This window comes from Zalophus californianus, chromosome 4 (assembly GCF_009762305.2).
Source record: "Zalophus californianus isolate mZalCal1 chromosome 4, mZalCal1.pri.v2, whole genome shotgun sequence".
Classification (NCBI taxonomy): Eukaryota; Metazoa; Chordata; class Mammalia; order Carnivora; family Otariidae; genus Zalophus; species Zalophus californianus.
Genome location: NC_045598.1, coordinates 159924587 through 159942153, shown reverse-complemented (window position 1 = coordinate 159942153; position 17567 = coordinate 159924587). Strand labels below are relative to the sequence as shown.

General features: G+C 35.6%; 1 protein-coding gene across 4 annotated transcripts in view; it reads right to left on the bottom strand.

Moving 5' to 3' along the window:
* Positions 1-17567, bottom strand: part of OXR1 (oxidation resistance 1) — a 455727-nt gene that overhangs the window by 155599 nt on the left and 282561 nt on the right. Inside the window, exon 1 of one of the 4 annotated variants that reach the window (XM_027575442.2) lies at positions 7938-8075. The exons of the other annotated variants lie outside the window; for them this stretch is intronic. Coding sequence (XP_027431243.1) covers positions 7938-7950 — 13 coding nt within the window. The 5' untranslated portion in view covers positions 7951-8075. Of the gene's footprint in view, positions 1-7937; positions 8076-17567 lie in introns of those variants that run through there. 4 annotated transcript variants of the gene reach the window in all.

Genomic DNA, 17567 nt, shown 5'->3' with positions numbered 1-17567 from the left:
AGGCAGCAGGGGGCAGCAGTGTGTCAAAAATGCACCTGTCGCTTGAAGACCCAGGTGTCCTCTGTTTTCCCTTTAACTGAATAACTTAGATTTAAATATTCCATCAAGTCAGCACATCCTGCAAGATAAAGAAAGAACTGATACCCTCAGAGAAATGATGTGTAAACCCTTTTCTTCCTGTAAAACGGGAGTTTTCAATTCCGGGATCAAGAAAGACTCATTCCTGTCTTCTGATTTTATTTCCAAGTGGGAAGCAGTTAGTCATGGGACCTACAATAATCAGACTTAAAAACTGTGTTGGTGGTGGCAGTCAGAGTTTCAGTTCCACTGTTTACCAGCTGTCTGACCTTGGATTGTTGGGAATAAGTAGTAAAACGGAACTTACCTGTCATAATACTATTTAATTCTCAGACCAACCCTATAATTCATAGATATTAAAACACCAAACAATGAGAGATTAAGTTATTTGTCTAAGATCATGCAGCTGAGATATACAAGCCCTGGAAGAAAGCTTTTAACTATTATGTCATATTGTAAGAAACTGCTTGGTTTGGGGCACCTGAGTAATTTCTTATCTAAATCAAATCTGTATCTTTCCTTTCTCTATCCCCAGGCATTCTAGTACCTGTTTTGTTTTTTCTCTTTTCACCCAGCTCAAAAATACTGGTAATTCCCATCAGTTCATACATTAATTCCATCTAGAAATACCTTAAGAAGGAAATACACACCAGAAAGAGAGGGAAACATACAGAAGGGGATCCAGAGAGGTTTCAATAAGAGGTTAGCCTCTTGTTTGAGAACATTCTTTAGTCAAAGTCCATCTTAAAAAAAAAAAAGGCAACTGTAAAGTTGCTTTGTATTTTCCAAATTCAACTACAGAGGCATGACAAACAGGCTTTCCAGAGATATTTCTGTGAGCCTCCAGCGGACCCAGAGTGCTGCAATGGCACGGGTACTCTCTTTTCCTATTATGCACTCTCCCACTCTCCTAGAAGGGAATTTCACACCATTTCCCCTCTCCTAAAAAAGCCCTCATAAACTCTCCCTCCATCCATATTCTCAGTTGATGATCTTGCTACCTAATTTATTGAACAAAGTGAAGCATTCAGAGAACTTGCACAGACTCTCAGGGTCACATCGACCCTCCTACTGGCACCTGTCCCCACTCACTCAGCTTTCTCATGTGCTCTTATTTTTAAACTCATTTAGTTTCCTCTTCTCTCACCCATTCAAAGATAATCCTTCTGAAACTCCTCCCTGCACATTGTCACATTTCCCCCTCCTTGTTGGATTACTCTTATTCACATAGAAGCATGCTGTTATTTCTCCCATCCTAAAAAAAGCCCTCTCTCCAGCCAATTTTTCCATCAATGAGCACTCCCTTCTTCTTCACCCCTTTGAAGAAAAACTCCTTGAAATGTTCTATATTTGCCGTTTCTAATACCACCCATGCTCTCTCTTATATCCGGTCTAGTTGGGCTTCCAGGCTGACTTTTGCACTGAAACTGTTCTTGTTCAAGTCATCAATGTCCTTGACCTTCATAAAACCAATGGTCATCTGAATTCTCATTCAACACTCCTTCCTCATACACTTTCTTCACTGGCTTCTAGGAGATCACAATTTCATAGTTTTTCTCCTACTGAACTGGTTGCTCTTTCTGTCTCTTTTGCCAGGTCTTCTTCTCCCCAAACTGGAGACACACAGGAGTCAGTTCTTGGTCATGTGTCCATGCTTACTCTTTTGGTGAGCTCATCAAGGTTTCTGTTATCATCTACATATTGAAAACTCCCAAAGAAATTATTTCCAGCACAGATTTCCCCCCTCCCTCCTGCAAACCCCAGATTCATATAGCCAACTTGTTTATTCTCCACTTGTACACCTTACAGGCCACCTCAAACTTAACATGTTCAGAAATAAACTCATGAATTATCTACAAACCTGTTCTACCCCATATTTCCCATTTCACATGAGGGAAAATCCATTTGCTTGGGCCAAAAGCATTGGAGGAACACTTAACTCCTTATTTTGTTTATCTTTACTTTCTCTTTACTCTCTCAAACCCCACATCCTATCCATCAGGAAAATCTGTTAGCTCGCCTTTAAAATATAAACAGAATGTGAGCACTTCTCATTGCCTACATCACTAACACCTTGATCAAAACCATCACTATTTCCTACCTGAATCACAGCAGTGACTTCCTAACTAGTCTGCCTGCTGCCATTCTTGTTGCGTCAATGGTCTATTTTCTCCATTTCAGATAGAATGACTCTTTCAAATATAGAACCGATTTTGCCATCTCTTTGCTCAAAATCATTCATCACTGTTTGTTTCACTCTGGGGAAGGGCTGTAGTCCTACAATCCAGAATAAAAGTTTCTAAGATGCTACATGGTGTGACCCCCGTTACCTAGCCGCACTTACCTCCCATTTACTCTCCCCTGTTCATTTTATTCCAGTCCCGTTCACTTGGCTGTCCCTGAAATACATAAAGCCAGCCCCTGCCTCTGGGCCTTTCTTTCGGTCTTCCTGGAATTCTATTTTCCCAGGTACCTGCATTGCTAGCCCCTCACCTCCTAAAGGTCTTTGCTCATCTTTGTCATCTTCTTAATGAGACTTATCCTTACTAGCATTAAAGAAAATTGCAACACACCCCTTCCCTGGCACTCCTGATCTCCCTCTATCATTCTCTTTCCTCATTAGCACCTATCACTTAATTTATTATACAATTTACTTTTTTATGATGTTCATTTTTTTTGCCTTTATCTACTTATATAAAGTTCCAAGAAGAACCAGATTACTATAGTATGTAGAATGGTGAATAATTAGATAATGTAAAATTAAAAGGAAAAAACAACCGGAGTAAATTCAATCAGGCAGAAAATACAACTTGTAATCTGGATAATAGGTATATAGCCTAGTAAATTAGTTCAGACAAAAGTTGCCTGAGATGATAGGAGAAAAAAATGAATAAGGGAACATGTGATTTCCTAGGTTGTTAAGAAAAGGGGTGGGCTTGAAAAGTCCCATTAAAAGAAGGGATTTGGCTTGTTAGCCTCTATTTTGGTAGATTTTTTCTAGAAGTAGCACTGAGAAACCCAGAATCACCATCCACAGCTCAAATCAATGACCACAGTTGCTGTAATAGACTGGAGATGATGATAACCAATCTCCTTAGTTGAACTGTAATTTTTAACACCAGGAAGGCATACAGAAAAAGCACAGAGATGACAAAGAAATAAATGTTACTCAAAGTGGATTTATGTGAATTTTCTACAACATGATGATTTGATTATTCTTTGTCTCTTTACAATCTTAGTTTTAATTTTTATCAAAAGTCCTATGAACTAAAGAAGCCAACAGTTAGTTCTCATGGGCTTCTTATAAAAAGGCAGTTCCTCCAATCTCTTTTCTTTTTCCACTCCCCAGATCCAACCTTGAACTCTCTCCATTCTGAGCTGCTTCAGCCTGAACTGTTTTCTAGAATAGCTATCTTAGGGGAACTGCCCTTCAGGAGATGCCCTTCACTTCTCCCTTGTAGGTACCTCCGGCTTCCTGGATTCTATACCTTTCTCTTTTTTGCTTTATTTTCTTATACTGATGGGACACCCAAGAAAGGGGGGATGGGAGGGAAATTTTAAAGACATGCATGTATGAAAAGGGCTTTATTCTACTCTCACATATCATTTATAATTTTAGTAAAACTTTTGGTAGGAAATAATTCACCATTAGAATTTTGAAGGCCTCCTCCATTGTCTTCCAGTTTCCCACAGAGAAGTTCTATACCATTCTGATTCTTGATCCAGTAAATAAATATGTCCTCCAGACGATCTGAGGATCTTTTTTTTTTTTTTTTGTCACAAGTTTTCTTAAGTTTCATGATAATATGCCTGGGTGTTTGTTTATTTTCATTCATCGTTCTTGGTACTGGGATCTTTCAACTTGGAAACGCACGTCTTTCAGTTCTGGGAAATGTTCTTGAGTAGTTTCTCTGACTTTTCTCCACTCTATTTTTCCCTTGTGTCTCTTTTTCAAACTGTTGTTTAGAAAAGGGACTTCCACAACTAGTCCTCTAATTTTCCTATTTATTTTTCTCTTCTTTTCATTCTTATCCTATTGTTCTACTTTGGGGGAGATTTCCTTCAAAAGGCTTTACTGAGTTTTTCATTTATGCAATCATATCTTTAATCTTTTAGAGCTTTTATTTTTTTGTTTTGGAATATTCCCTCTGTATCACCCTATTTTGCCTTTATGGATACAAAATATTCTCTTGAGACTATTAATGATGTTTTAGAAGTCCCCCCCACCCGCCCCCGTATATTTTCTGTTCCTTCCAAATTTTTTTTTTCTGTACATTTGGTTTGGTCAATATTCTCATATTAGAATATGAGATTATGTAATTTAAGAGTGCTTGAATTCTGGAATGCACCTCAACAGCTTTCCCATTTAAGAGCAGGACACTAAAAAAGCTTATTGGCAATGAGGCTTGCAGGCTGTACGCTTTACTGTAAGATCCTCTGGTGGAGCTGATTCAGAGAATTCTTAATGTCCATAACTTTAGGTCTTTTCTCTTGGGTCAATCTACCTTATAAACAGACTTTTTAGTCTTATCTTTCAGACTCAATATCACCAACTGTCTTTTGGGAATTCTGCACCACAATTTGGTGCTTCTTAACTTTTCTGTTAGCTTCTCTGTCTCCTAAGCTATCTGCTTTCCAGCTCCCAAAATTGTTGCTATTATTCCCTCTTTTGTCTTTTGCCCTTTGTCCTATGTTTCCCTCTTTTAAAAAATCACTTTACTGTCATTTGAGTATCGAAAAGAAACAAACCTTAATGGTTATATTTCATCTCCCATCTTTAACTGGAAGTCTTGCTTACAGGCATGATTTTATGATGTTTGAAATGCTTTGGAAAATCTAATTTATTAGATTTATAGATTTGATTTATTAGTTTTATAGGACTTAAATATCTAGAAAGTATTGGCTTATTGTATTTTAAATTTGCCCAAGCACTTGTAGTGTTTGTTTAAAAAAGTATAGTTTAAAATGTTTAAAGAAGCTTATTTAACTAGGTTAGTAAATGGGAATAAATTTCAAGGGAACTTAATCTGTTAAATTTATGAGTTAATGGAACCAAATTACTATATTTTTATATAAAAATGCTTAGACTTATAAATTGTGCTTAAACCTTAAAGAAAAACTGTGCTTTCTAATTAATTTTGTTTATAAGTTATATATCTAAACAGAAATAACTTTAAATAAGTCTTTTCCACAAAACACAATCCCTTCTCCCAATTGATTGGACCTGGAGGACATTATGCTAAGTGAAAGAAGTCAGAAACAGAAGAGTAACACCTACATGATCCCCTTAATATGAACAATCTAAAATAGCCAAACTCATAGAAACAGAGAGTAGAATGGTGCTTATCAGGGGCTTGGAAGAATTATTAGTCTGAGGGTACAAAGTTTCAGGAATGCAAGATGAGTACATTCTAAAGATCTACTGGGCAACATAATGGGTATAGTTAACAATAATGTATTGTATACTGAAAAAAATTCTAAGAGGGTAGATTTTATGTTAAGTGTTGTTATCATAAGACTAAATAAGTAAGAAGATGGGAGAAAATTTTTGGAAGTGATGGATATTTATGGGATAGATGGACTCACGTATACATGAGATACTTATCTCCAAACTAATCAAGCTATACACATAAATATATACTTTTTGTATATCAATCATCACCTCAAAAATATTTTTGGTTTTTTTTTAAACCCTAATTGATGAAAATACATTAAAATCTAGCATAACTACATCTGTCAGATGTATAGAAGCTATGGGAGTAGAACTTTGTTTCAGTTTTGGCCGAGAACCCCACTGTTGAAACTGTGAAGCAGGTACCAAATATCTCCATATCCTAAAAGCAATGTTAGGAGACTATCACATTGGTTTTGCCAGCATTGGCCCACCACATACCTAAAAGGTATGAAACAGTTGATATGATGAAAGATGCCAAAAAGGAACTTCTTTGGAGAAAGTGGTCAGTATACTGAGTTTCCACCCCCAACTGCATATGGTTTGGGCAAGGACTAGGGAAATCTTCCTACTCACGTCAAGCCAAGTGAGTGTCTTCAAAGGGATTAGTGAACCTAGCAGCAGCTGGCTGACCAGAGAAATAGAAGGAGTCTTTGTAGGTTTTGAGCTTCACTCCCACCAACGGCAAAGCAAAGTAGTCTATTTTCTGGAAACCAGAGGCCCTGGTAGGTTACTACCAAGATGACACAGTAGCTAATTCTGTGGAATTGTTTTAAAGGGGGTCTCATGCAAGAGGGGGACACCTAGTGAGCAAAGGGATACTCCAGAAGACATCTGAGAGACTGGCAGTTTGGAGTAATTATATGTAGTTAAACATCCTCCGGCATAATTCTTAGAACTCCATAGAAATCCATCCACTACCTGAAATCAGTATTATAACAAAATAAGTCAAATAGTTTGTTGACTATGTTGTTAGTGTCCGTCAGAAAATGGTGCTCCCTTGTTATTTCACTGACTAAAGACTTCGCTAGACTAGAAAGAAATAAAATACTGTTATAACTATGGTTGCACATTACTTATTTTCCAACTACTACTAAAAAGGCCCCTGGAAAAGTCAATGGTCTCTATTTTTCTCTATTCTATACCAATTTTCTCTAAGAAATCTATTTGTTTCATAGCCACTTTGTGACCAATTCCATAGACTTCTCCAAATTCTCACTGTATTATATGTTAATGATTCCTTCATAAAATAAGTCTGCTAGTCAAATGATAAGCTTTAGCAATTATTTCTAAAAACAGGAAATACAACACTGCTGTTTGTTGCTTCATGAGTTTTTTTTTTTGTACCTTATAAGTAGTGTTTTCCCTCCAACTTTGTTATTATACAGCCTTACCCAAAATTTAATAAGGAATTTGGCTTTTTAAGATTAGCAAAGGTTAAGTTGAAACGTTGTAAAAGACTCTCTATTTTTATTTAAAAATAAAAGTATTCTCCATTGTTGAATACTTACCAACCAAAAGAAATTATGCAAGTTCTATAATGGCAGGGACATTTCTGTTTTGTTCATCATGCTAGATAATCATAACACAGAAAAAATATGGAAAAGAAAACTGCATTGTCCTCAGGTTTGCTACTTTTAGCTGTCTCACAGAACAAGTGCCTTCTTTTTAGTTTATTATTAACTTTTACTCTTATACTTCCACATAATCTTACCTTATGTAACCTAATAAGATTTTGTTGTTTTTATTTCCTTTCAAGTGAGCTACCCTGAGTTTTGGCCAATATTTGTTTTTCTTTACCTTAAAACAAAATCTGTCTTGCTATGTTTTCTATCAATTATTTTTAAAAATTATCTGATAGCATCAGAAAGTGGTCACTGGCTGTACAAGGTGAAATTTTCTGATTTTTTTCCACATTAACAATTCGTTTGAGACTCTAAATATTGTTATCATCTTATGAATACATGTGACATTAAACATATTACAATTTCACTTTGTTCTTCTGTTCTAATGTTTAGAGTGAAAAAGACATTCACTTAAGTTTCTACGAGAAAAATGAGAAATGTAAACAAGAAAAATCAAACAATATTAATAGAAATAAGATAAATGTCTTTAAGAGATTTTTTGTTTTGTTTTTTTTTTTAACTCATACTGCAGCACCACAATATTATAGACAACTAATATAACTAGTGCTGTTTTCTTAAAGTCAAAGCCTGGCAATTTCTGGTACTTACTCCATAATAGGGTCACTATACAAATATCCAAATCCACTGTTACTTGCATAAGATTCTATCATTTGGTTAATTTCCATGATTCACTAGCAGGACATGCTTTCCCCCAACTAATGATTGACATTTCAAGTAAATGAGAAATAGGAAAATAGAAAGGCATGACTTCAGAAACTTACGTCTCAGCTTCATGGATATTGAGCATATTTCCTTGGAATTCAGCCTTCTGCAGCAGTGGGTTGGTGACTTCTCTTTCAAACATTCTTGCTACTTCACTGGGGTTTATTTCCATCCTAAATTCTAAGTCTCCAAGTACAAAATGTCTTTGAATAGCACCATTTTTTCCCTCCATCTTTAGCAGGCTGTCAAAGTGAGAAGTCTACACCTTCCACTTGTCTCTCTCTGACTAATTTGAAGAAGCTTTTAGAGCTGGGTAAGACAGTGGTAGCCAAAAGAATGAAGAAACAAATATGTGTTTTAGGTTCAAAAGAGCAAGTTACTCATTTACTCAAGGAATGTTCTGGAAAATATTTAGCTCCTGAAATTAAACATTGAGAGGGCTTCAAGGATAGTACATTTCTGAAATCAAAAATATACTGCCTCACCAAAACCTGAAAAAGATATAATGTTTTACGACAATAACAAGTGTTGACGAGGATGTGGAGAAATTTGAGCCCTAGTGCACTGTGCGTAGGACAGTGAAATGGTGTAATCACTGTGGAAACCAATAGGGAGCGTTCTCAAAAAATTAAAAATGGAACTACCAAAAGATCCAGAAATACTACTTCTGTATCGACATACACAAGAATTGAAAACAGGGTCCCAAAGAGATATCTGCACACTCATGTTCACAGCAGCACTATTCATAATAGCCAAGAGGTGGAAGCAACCCAATGTCCATTAATCGATAAATAAACAGAATGCAGTATGTACATGCAATGGAATAATATTCAGCCTCAAAAAGGAAGGAACTCTTGTCACATGCTCCCATATGGATGAACCATGAGAACTTTATGCTAATAAGCATACAAGCTTTTATTTTCACTAATAAGTGAAATAAGCCAGTCATGAAAAGACAAATACTGTATGATTCCAGTTACCGGATTCAAAGAAACAGAAAGTAGAATGGTAGTTACCAAAGGCTGGCATTAAGGGGACAAGGGGAAATGGGAAAAAGTCAGTTTTATGGATATAAAGTTTTTGATATGCAAGATGAAAAAGTTCTGAGTTTGTCTTTTACAACAATGCAAATATTCTTAACCCTGCGGAATTGTACACTTAAAAATGGTTAAGATGGAAAAAAAATGGTTAAGATGGTTCAAAAAAAACTACAATGTTTGGAACGACCCTTATTTAAAATATTCTCTGTGTATCATTCTGTGTATTTGGAGTCACAGCTGCCTGTCAGTCATATACAGGAAGAAAATGCTGGCCACCAGTCTAAGCTGAATCACAAATAGTGACTCTATGCAGGTGGCTGGCAGTGTGTGGTCAGTCAGAAGGCACATGCTTCCACCATGAGGCTCGGATGACAATAGCATCTGGGCCACTGCCACAAGACTACTGAAACTTCTGGCGTTGTAACCAATTATTGCTACCCTAAACCCCACTGAACTGAAGAAATACACACTTATTAACACTAAATTATATAAAATCAAGAACATAGAGCACTGTGATTAAGAATATGGGCTCCGAACTTACGCTGAGTTTGAATCCTGACCCCGCCTTAGTAGAGACAGTGTGACTTTGGACAAATTACTTAACCTCTCTAGACTTTAAGTTTTTATTTTTGTTTTTTTCCCCCCGCTCATCCATTTAGTGAAAAAGTTGTAACACTCTGTGGGATTCTCATGAGCAGTACATCAGATGAATAATATAAATGCTTACTGTAGCGCCTGGCACGTAATAAACACTGAAATCTTGGTTATTGTTCTATCTTCTCTCTCTCTCTTTCTAGAAGAGACACCTGAAACTACAGATTTTCTTCTCAATATTCTGAGTGGGAAAATAAATCAAACTGTTTTAGTGAGTCTCTAAAATCAGGCTTCATAATTACTTTTATTTGTAGATTAGTTGGTTTCTTCAAATATTAATGGGATTCATCTTTACCATTGTTACTTTCAAACTCTATGACATTCTATGAAGTAGCAAGAGAGTATTGGCATCACCTTGCAGTAATGGAAAGAACACTAAATCTGAGTAACAAATTTGGAGTAAACCATTTGTTGATTACTAGCTGTGTTACACTAGATATACAAACTTCACATCTTTGGGTCAGTTCCTCATACAGAAAATTAGATCAATTTCTATTGAAATCTTGAAAATAAGTTAAATGTGATCAACTGTGATCATGCTTACAAAGAAACTCTGCAAACCCTAGTAAGTTCTTTAGAGTTATTTTATCATTAAAATGTATGATTAGATTAAGAATGATCTATCTATTATATCTATCTATCAGATGTATATTATTGATAACTGTTCATTGTGGAGTCAGTCTAGGGCAAAAAAATGTTAGCCAATTACATGCAGGTTCACTTTCATGGGTGAAAATAGTCTCTTTTGTCTGGTACTCAAATCTAAATACGAACCCAGCTAGACCATTAATTGCTTAATCCAGCAACCTGGCTTTGGAACAGGCTATTCTAAGATTTCTATTCTGGTCACTGCTTCTTCCATATTCCTAACAATTATTGGGCCTTTCAAACACAGACTGAAATTACATTCTGAAGGATTTTATTAGTAGTGGTTTTCCTCCCTTTTTCATTTATGGGAATAGATGCCACACAGAGACGAGGTTTCAATAGTTGTGTAAGTAACCTATGTCTACTTAATAACCCTCCCCTAATGTTCATAAGTCAGGAAAATTGTCACTTAGACAGGATATTCAATTTTAGATATCAACACAGTCATTAAGTAGGCATTATTGAAGGGTGTTTTGAGTGCTTTCTCTGTGCTGAACAATTCTAAGAAATTTACGTGGATTATTCAACTTAATCTTTAAAAAAATTTTGAGGCAGATATGTTGTATTCATATAAAAAAAAAGAAAGAAAGAAAATTGAGGTAGAGAGAGATAAAGAAACTTGCCTAAGGTCACACAACTAGTAAATGATTGAACCAAGATTTGCGATCGGTCTGTTCTGACTCCAGAGCTTACAAACTCAGCCATAAGGCTTTATAACATCCTTCCCTGAACACTCAGAGATAACCAGATAACCATATAAAAATAGTCACCTGCTTCTCCCCCTTTGGCCTGGGCTTTTCTACTCATTTTATTTAAAGAGAGGCTGGTGGGCTTGGGAAGCAGCAAGGCTAACGCTAACCCTAGGCTTGGGGAAGATGGAAGGGCACATAGGAGAACCAGAATTTTGAGTTTCAAGTGTCAAGGAACAGCAATTATAGGATGTAAGACAGAAAGGGATAAATTTCACACGGTTACTATATAACCAACCCAGCCGTCAACAGGAAATTGCAGGAAAAGGGAAGCAGTAAGCCAGAAACGAGGTCTGGGACTAGCCAGGAACTCAGAGTAAGCTCAAAAAATTCAGGAATAAAAATAGTCATGGCTAGGGACAGGCAAAGGTGGCCAAGAATTTCAGGAGTTAGCAGAGGTCAATCCAAGTCAGCAAAAAAGGATGTGGCATTTATTGAAGGACAGTGGTGTATTTTCTTCCTAGGCATGAAGAAAGTTGAGAAGACTATCTAGGTTGTAACTAAGGTCAAATGTAGTGGTTGATAGTAGGAACAGGATACAGAGTAAATGTGAAGATGGAACAACCTTGTTGATAAGAACAATGCAAACACCACGGAGCTGATGAATGTGTAACCAGAAGTACTTATTATTTTACTAACCAATGAATTTAGTACTAAGTCCAGAATTTAGATGCAAGTGGGACGATGTTATTAATCTATTTTATGAACTAACAATTGATCTATTTTACAACCACATTAAATTTGTAATTTTTTTCCTTCTTGTCTACCTGTCATATTTTTACAATTATATCTATGTGTGTATAATATATATAAGTACACACACACGCCATAAGTTACACATATAGATACACACATACATACACACACATACATATAGAGTAATATGGTCAATTTTTAACTCCTTAAACTGTTGATAAGGAAGCTATGTTGGTCATGAGAAGAACTGACTATGATTTATATCCCTGAACCATACAGAGCTAGGTATATCCTATATATGAATTTTTTCTTTGCAAAGTTCAGATAACTTCTATCAGAGTTACCACCTATGTATCCATGTTAACTTATAACATTAACTAGTAGGAAAATTATTTTATCAATCTCTATATTTCTGCTTTAGGAAATTATGCTGTATCAGTCAGTATAGCCAGGAGACAGAAGAGACTATAAACAACAGGTTAGGTATAAAGTTGATAACACCAAGTTATCACAAAGATGGCAACTGTAGGAAGCACGTACTAACTCTAGGGCTGGGGAACAAAAGGAAGTGACTGGAATTATGAAACATAGGAAATTAGAGAAGGGTTGCTCCTGGAAGGAACCCTGGTTGCCAAAGTAAGGAAAGGTAGCTGGATAAATAGTTATAGGAATGGCAAGGAGAGTTCCTTCTCTCTTCTGGCTTTGCAGTCGCCTTCTGGCGCCCCCTATGGACAGAGCCTAAAAGTTAGCCGCTGGCAAACCAGAAACTGTTCTCAGGAGACCCAGTCTAGCCAGACAAAGCTGAATCCAGAAGAGTGGGTTTGGATCTGAGAGAAATTAACTTAAAAACAGGCAGATGTAGAAATATGTTCAGTGTAATCCATTATTTAATAAAGGAAATCATGTAATTTAATTGTCCATGTGATTAGTTCAGAAAACCTACAGATGACTATTTCAAGCTAACATTATAAAAATATTTCATACATTTAATAATTTTCTGGATAATACTATGAATTCTTCTAAGTAAAAATTAAAAGTTATTCCCCAAAATACGAAGAAACAAATTTGCATGGAAGAAATGCTACAAAAAATGTACATAAACATTCCATTGCTATATGCAAGATGAGTATATATAAAATTTTTTAAAATACTTTTTTTGGTTTAAATTAATTGCAGTTTTACCAACCTGAATATGATTTTAATTTGTGAAATGTCTGCAATATTATTTAAATAGCATGAATAGGCTGTCTAAATATATAATGATGTCTGACTTGCTTAATTTAAGAATTTCCTTTCTAATGTCATAATGTACAACTAATCATTATGACCATTACTTTACAATTTAAATAGCATCCAAGAGACATACACAATAGATCCTCAATAAATTATTTAGCTAGACCATTGAATATTATTTAAAAAATAATATAACGTTAATTATCTTTATTAGAATACATATACATTTTAGAAAATTTAAAAAGATACAGAAAAAGTAGAAGAAAAAAATAATCTTACCAGCCCAAGAAAATCATAGTTAATATTTTTGTGCATTTGTTTTCAAGATATGTCTTTTCAATTTTTAAAATTTATGATCAAATTTTAGGTGCAAAGTTATACCCAGCTTTTTTATTATAAATGTTTTTTCTGTGATATTAAAACTTCTTGTAAAAATAATACATAAGGACTTTTTACTATTCTTTGAATAGATGAGCTATAATTTCATTAAGTGGAGTTGTTCTAAAAATGTTACAATTTCAAAAAACAGAATTTCAGGGTCTTGGGATCAAGCTCCGCATCGCGCTCCCTGCTCAGCAGAAAGCCTGCTTCTCCCTGTCCCACTCCCCCTCACTGTGTCTCTCTCTGTCCAATAAATAAATAAAATCTTAAAAAAAAAAAAAAAGAATTTCAGGTTGTTGCTGGTGGTGATGGTGGTTGTGGTGTGTGTATGTGTGTGTGTTATAAACAATACAAAATCTCTATCTTTTCTGTCGATCTCTCAGGTACCATTATCTGTTGTTAATACGTTTGTTGCTCTTTTTTAATTTTGTTTTTAATCTGCCAAGGGCTTGGAAATCATATAATCAAATGTGTTAGGATTTTATCTAAATTTAGAGTTAATGTGCTTTGAAATGAGAATCTGAAATCTCTCCTCTGAGAAGACTGCATGAGCTTTGGCACATAAATAAATGAGGTGTCATTTATTTTAGAAATTTAATACCTGCTCGTTTTAAAAAATATGTATTCTTCAAGATTCTTGGCTGAATCAAGTTGGCTGGTATCATTAAATTAAAATTAAATGTAAGCAGGTGTCATTAAGTGAGATATTATAATTCCCTTTTACCTGCTTTAGTGACTCAGTCAGGCACAGGATAGTTTATATTTGCATTAAAACAAGGGATGAATAAATGACCAAACTAACAGAATTTAATGTAGACATGAAAACATTGCTGGTGCATATGAAACCATACTCAGGCTCATCAGTCAAAGAGGGTCTGCGAATGTCCTTTTTCAAGTGAGGCAACTTTAATTTAATTATAACAATGCTAGTGAGGGTGATATGAAAAAGATTAGCAGAACAAGCTGGAGTAATTTTCAATATCCTTTGTGGAAAGTGGCTTAGCAATATAGATCTAGAGCCTTTAAAATTTTCTTACCTTCTGATTCAATTTCATTTTTAAGATTCTATTCTAATAATTCAAAATGTAGACAAAAATTTATGCACAAAGATGTTCACAGTAACATTATTAATACCAGCAAAGATTGGAAATTTTAAGGATCTAGTACTAGTCTGGTACTTCTATAGGTTAAGTTAATGCAAACATAAAAACTGATATTAGTATCCCATTTTAATGACGTGAGAAAATTACATAGTATTAGGTTAAAAAATGCAAAACTGTGTCCAATTACATGAGTAAAAAGAAGACTCAAAGTCATAAAGGAAATGCACCAAACTCTTAACAATGGTTATCTCTGGCTAGTGAAATTATGGTTGATTGTTAACTTCTTTGTTCTTCTGCAGTTTCCAAACTTTCAAAAGTGTGCATTTTTAGAGATCAGAAATAAACAATGCATATTATAATTATTTTTAAATGCTGGATTCTATAACCCATGGTAACTGAAGTAGAAACATTATTTTCATGTACACAAATCTTATATTCTGTTCATGTTAGTTTATATTTGGACAACCTGGTGCACTCATTGAGAGAACTGGGCAGATGCATGATTTCAGCTTTGGTGGATAGGAAGTTATACAGCCTCTTTTCTCCAGAGGCTCTGTGTCAGAGCCTGCTAGTTTTCTCCCTATTATACATATTCATCTTCTACAGAGATTGAGGGTTTAACTGGGCACTAGGCTGTCCAGCACTCAGTTTCTGGCCAATGAGAAATGAACAGAAGCAATGTGATGACTTTTGGGCCATGCTCCCACAAAGAAAGTTCTGTAACTTTCTTCCTTTTCCCCTTTTCATGGTTAAAATGTAGATGTTAGAGTGGAATACTAGAGAAGCCTTTTTTGGACCAAGGGATGGGAGATGAATATTAAGGATGCCAGAGGAACTAGAATAAATCTCTACCATTGACATTGAAAAGCCTGCCCACGACTGCTTACACTCAGACTTTGTATGGGGCAAAAATAAAATCTTTTGGCCTTTATTATTAATAGCCGAATTAGTATCCCAACTAATCTGCTGTTCTGTCTGGCAGAAGCAGTTGGATTTGGTTGATTACTTTTAGAATATTAGCTTCACCATTAATTACACCCAAACTAAAATCACTATATTTAGGACCCATTCCCCAACATTTAAATAGCTAATCTTAAATAACCCATTTTATAGGGCAATTAATATAGCTATTTGAGAGTGCAGAGTGCCATGCTACTTGAAACCAGATGTCCCAGAAGCCATCTAAGGTTCTCCTAAGAATTAATTTTTTTTTTGAATTAAAAATCACTCATTATATGCCATATGGCTCAGACTCAGTTGCTGGAGAAGATTCAAAGTCTTTATTGGGACAATGTTGGGAGCACTTTCAGGCCACATGGCTTTCTAAAGCAGTGCTGAATTGAGAATCAGTCTCTCAGCCGTTCGTTCACAATAGAATGGGAGAAACTTAAGATCTGACATCGTCAGTATAAAGAAACTTTGCTTTACTTTATATCTTAGAATGCTATAGTACGGCCCCTGCTTAGAGAACTAAATCTTGAATTAACAACAATAGAATAGTGTTCAAGCATTTAAAATGGCTTTATTTGAAAGACTAATGGATGTATAGCAATCTTATTCTAGATTCTTCAAATCATGTCTCCCATTAAATCAAAACATTAGAAAACATAATATGTACACAGAAAGTTAGTATTTGACTGGTGTTTCTGACCTAATCACCTAAGAGTCATTACTGGATGTACTGTCTCTATGAAACACTGTTTTTGTCTCTTTTCTTTTTTTCTTTCTCTTTTCCTCCTCCTCCTTCTCACAATACTTAAGTCAATAAACTCTTCCTTGAATTTAATTTCCAGAAGTATAAGATGAACTTCATGCTTCCTTTCTTTCAAATATATATCTCAGATATACATTTAAAACCCAATGTTTCCCATTTACTCACAGCTACTTTGGCGGATATCTGCCTTTTTAGCTACCTAGCATATATTCCTCTTACTCCTCGTAACAGCACCCTACTCCAATGTAACCCATGTGCTTCAAGAGTAACTGACTTGACCTCCAAATGACAGAATCTATGGCTCAGGCCTAAGGTAACTGGTATAACTCCATATCTAGGCCACATTTATTGAGATAAGAATGGGAAAGTGCTTTAAGTTGATTCATTTAGGCCAAGGCTCAGAATTTTTGTTTGAGAGTAGACAAAACAGCTTTCTTCTTTGCTGAGTATGAGTGAGACAGCATGTATGAGATACAGGTTCTCAACCATTCATAACAGATTGTTAGCGACTTCAGACTGGACATCTTAATCACAAAGAAACCTGAATGCTAACAAGGTAGCCATCTTGGGACCAGGAAGTAGGGAAGCCTGTACAGAATGGAGTTAGCACTAGAGTCAAGAAATGGAGAGAGCATGAGTAGGGGTCTTTCTGTCATCATTTAAGTGAATAGATCAAGCCTGATCTTAGCAAGCTGACCTCTGCCTATGAATTTATTTTATTGTTAAAATCAATTTGAGATTGATTTTCTGTTGCTTGTAACCAAAGGCATCTTGATAGAGACAGCAAGAAATTGAGACAAATTTAGGGCTTAACTCCAACACTAATTTCATCTCACATTCCTGATAATGCCAATTCCCTCTCTTTAAGGTGCTCTCTGGTTTTTTAATTTAATCACACCACTTTACAGTATGTTTCATTTCATAAACCTCTGTAGACTTTTCTTGCATTGCATGGGGGATGGTGGTGAGAAAGAAACCTAAAGTAATTCTCTGCCTAGGGGCATCTGGATGACTCAGTCAGTTGAATATCCGATTCTTGGTTTCACCTGGGGTCATGATCTCATGAGTGCTGGATGGAGCCCTGCATGGGCTCCATGCTCAGTGGGGAGTCTACTTAAGGATTCTCGCCCTCTGCCCCTCCCCCCACTTGCAAAGCCACAATTGCATGCATGCATGTTCTCTCTCTCTCTTCCTAAAATAAATAAATCTTTAAAAAAAAAAATTCTCTGCCTACTTTGTCTGACATTTAATGTGTACTGTTTTATTTAATTAACTGAAAAGGTAGGGTTTCCACTAATATATAAAGAAAATGAGGCTCAGAGAAGGTAAGATTCCTAAGGTCACACAGCAGTTAACTCAGCGGCTAGGACTTGAATCTCCAAAGTTCAATCTCTATTATACTAGATTGCTTTCGATTAGTAACAAATTCCAAACAAATAATAACAGGTCCGTGGAGATACCATTTAATATG